Source organism: Sphaeroforma arctica (assembly GCF_001186125.1).
Source record: "Sphaeroforma arctica JP610 unplaced genomic scaffold supercont1.536, whole genome shotgun sequence".
Classification (NCBI taxonomy): domain Eukaryota; class Ichthyosporea; order Ichthyophonida; genus Sphaeroforma; species Sphaeroforma arctica.
Genome location: NW_014040022.1, coordinates 12179 through 14292, shown reverse-complemented (window position 1 = coordinate 14292; position 2114 = coordinate 12179). Strand labels below are relative to the sequence as shown.

Here is a 2114-nt window from a genome sequence, read left to right as displayed (position 1 = left end):
AATACACATATATATATAATTGTTGTATTCAATACAATATAATATAATATAATATATTATAATAATATAATAATATAATAATATATATATAGTGTACAAATATATATATACGTATGCGTGTACATGTACAGGTATATGTGTATATGTGTATATGCGTGTATGTGTGTAAGTGTGTATATGCATGTGTAAATGTGCATCTATGTTCCAATATATCTATACATCTATACATATAGACATATATAAACGTAAACATATACATATACAAGTATAAATTAACATATATGCAAACATGCATATATATGTAGTACAAATACATATACATATACCTATACCTATACATGTACATATATATATATATATATGAATAGTCATATATAATTATCTATTTATCGTCACGCACACGCCTTCCTCTCACGTCCATATATATACACATACCTGAGTATAATTGCTCCAGTGTAATCGCCAACTCATGCACCACATCCTTTCCCCTGTGTTGTCGATGTCTGCCTCCCATGCCGCCCATGCCGCCAAACATACCCCCCCCAAATCCTGGAAACATTTGACTGATGATGTCCTCAGGCGAAAACCCAGATCGATCCATACCCCCCTCTTTTAAACCTTGTTCACCCACTCGGTCGTATAATGCACGCTTCTCTGGATCTTCAAGTACTGCAAATTGATACGAGATATCTTTGAACTTCTCTTGAGCCTCGGCTTCTGGGTTGCGATCAGGGTGGTATCGCAGTGCGAGTTTGCGATAAGCCTTTTTAATCTCGGATGCGGATGCATCGGGTTTGACACCAAAGGTATCGTAGAATCCTGTTTCCTTCACCATGTTGTCTAAACTATATGCGTCAATGTATATTGCGTGTTTGTGTATACCTTCTTTGTATGTATTTACACGTGTGTGCGATATAGTATGTGGTGTGTAATGGTTTGTGTGATATGTGTTTAAATATTTAATCGTCGAGTGTCTCCATAAAGCTTCCTTTCAATAAACCTTTGTATCGGCTTCCAACTTTTGATATATTTACCTATTTACATACACATCCTTTTGTACAAATATACTCATAGAAATAGACTCGACGCATGCTTTTAAGTCCTTAAACCTTCTCTCATGCAATGACGATGAAGACTCCATCGCATTCACCACAACTCTCAGTGATCACTGAAGTCACAGCAATGCCTGAGTGCACAGAACAAACCAGAAATCTCTGCATTGAGTCAAGAACTTTCCCGATCCCCGAAGTTCAATACGTGAAACGCGATAAGTCTTGTACATACACAATAGGTCTGTACAATATCCGATAACGCTTTCTCGATATAATATGGACAGGTATATATACGTAGAAACGCTTTCAAATAGTTTTTATATATATAAATTTTAATCTTTATTTCGTATTAAGGGGCATAGCCTTCTTGTACCTGAAGTGTTAAAAAATAAGCAGTGGGTCCCGAGTTCCGAGACTGAGCGCGGAGAATGGTTCAACAACTTGCGAGAAACTTCGAGTGATCAGTCATCTTTATATCTGCCTCACCGATGGTACTGCGTCCCTCGTTTCATATGCAAGTGCCACAGATGGATCGATGCCTTTCTACTTGAAATGAACGTGTTAGAAGACGGATCCGAGTTGTAGAGGGAAAGTATACACTCACCTAATAGCATGATGTGTGTGATGGTAAGGAATATTTATCTCCTTGTACATTCTTAGTTACTGCCGAAAGGTATCTCGTAATATTATAAGTGAAGAACTTACGTAGGAGGCTATTTTCATAATCACTATTACTATGAAGTTGTGTTCGTGAGTTGATGCTATATCTGCACTAGTTGGGGTGCTTCGACTTATATTTGGTCTTGATCAAATTAGCGTACTGATTACTTTGGTGAATATAAAACGAGAAACCAGTTCCCTTTCAGCTGACGTACATAGGTCGCATATGGTTCATGTTGATACAACTTGCAATGTGCAACATCCATATTGACCGCGTGTTCTGTGTAATTCCGGGTACGTGTTAGGCGGTGGTGCTTGAAAACACCATATAGTATATTAATATATATATATATATATATAATATATTATGTTTTATTGATGATTTTTATACTATCTATTTGT

General features: G+C 36.6%; 1 protein-coding gene across 1 annotated transcript in view; it reads right to left on the bottom strand.

Annotated features, from left to right (window-relative positions):
- The window catches only part of SARC_07054 (hypothetical protein), a gene marked incomplete at both ends in the record, with an annotated part of 5847 nt that extends 5012 nt beyond the window's left edge, over positions 1 to 835 (bottom strand). The window contains one exon of the mRNA XM_014299010.1: positions 436 to 835. Coding sequence (XP_014154485.1) covers positions 436 to 835 — 400 coding nt within the window. The remainder of the gene's footprint in view (positions 1 to 435) is intronic.
- Between the last annotated feature and the right edge of the window lie 1279 nt (positions 836 to 2114).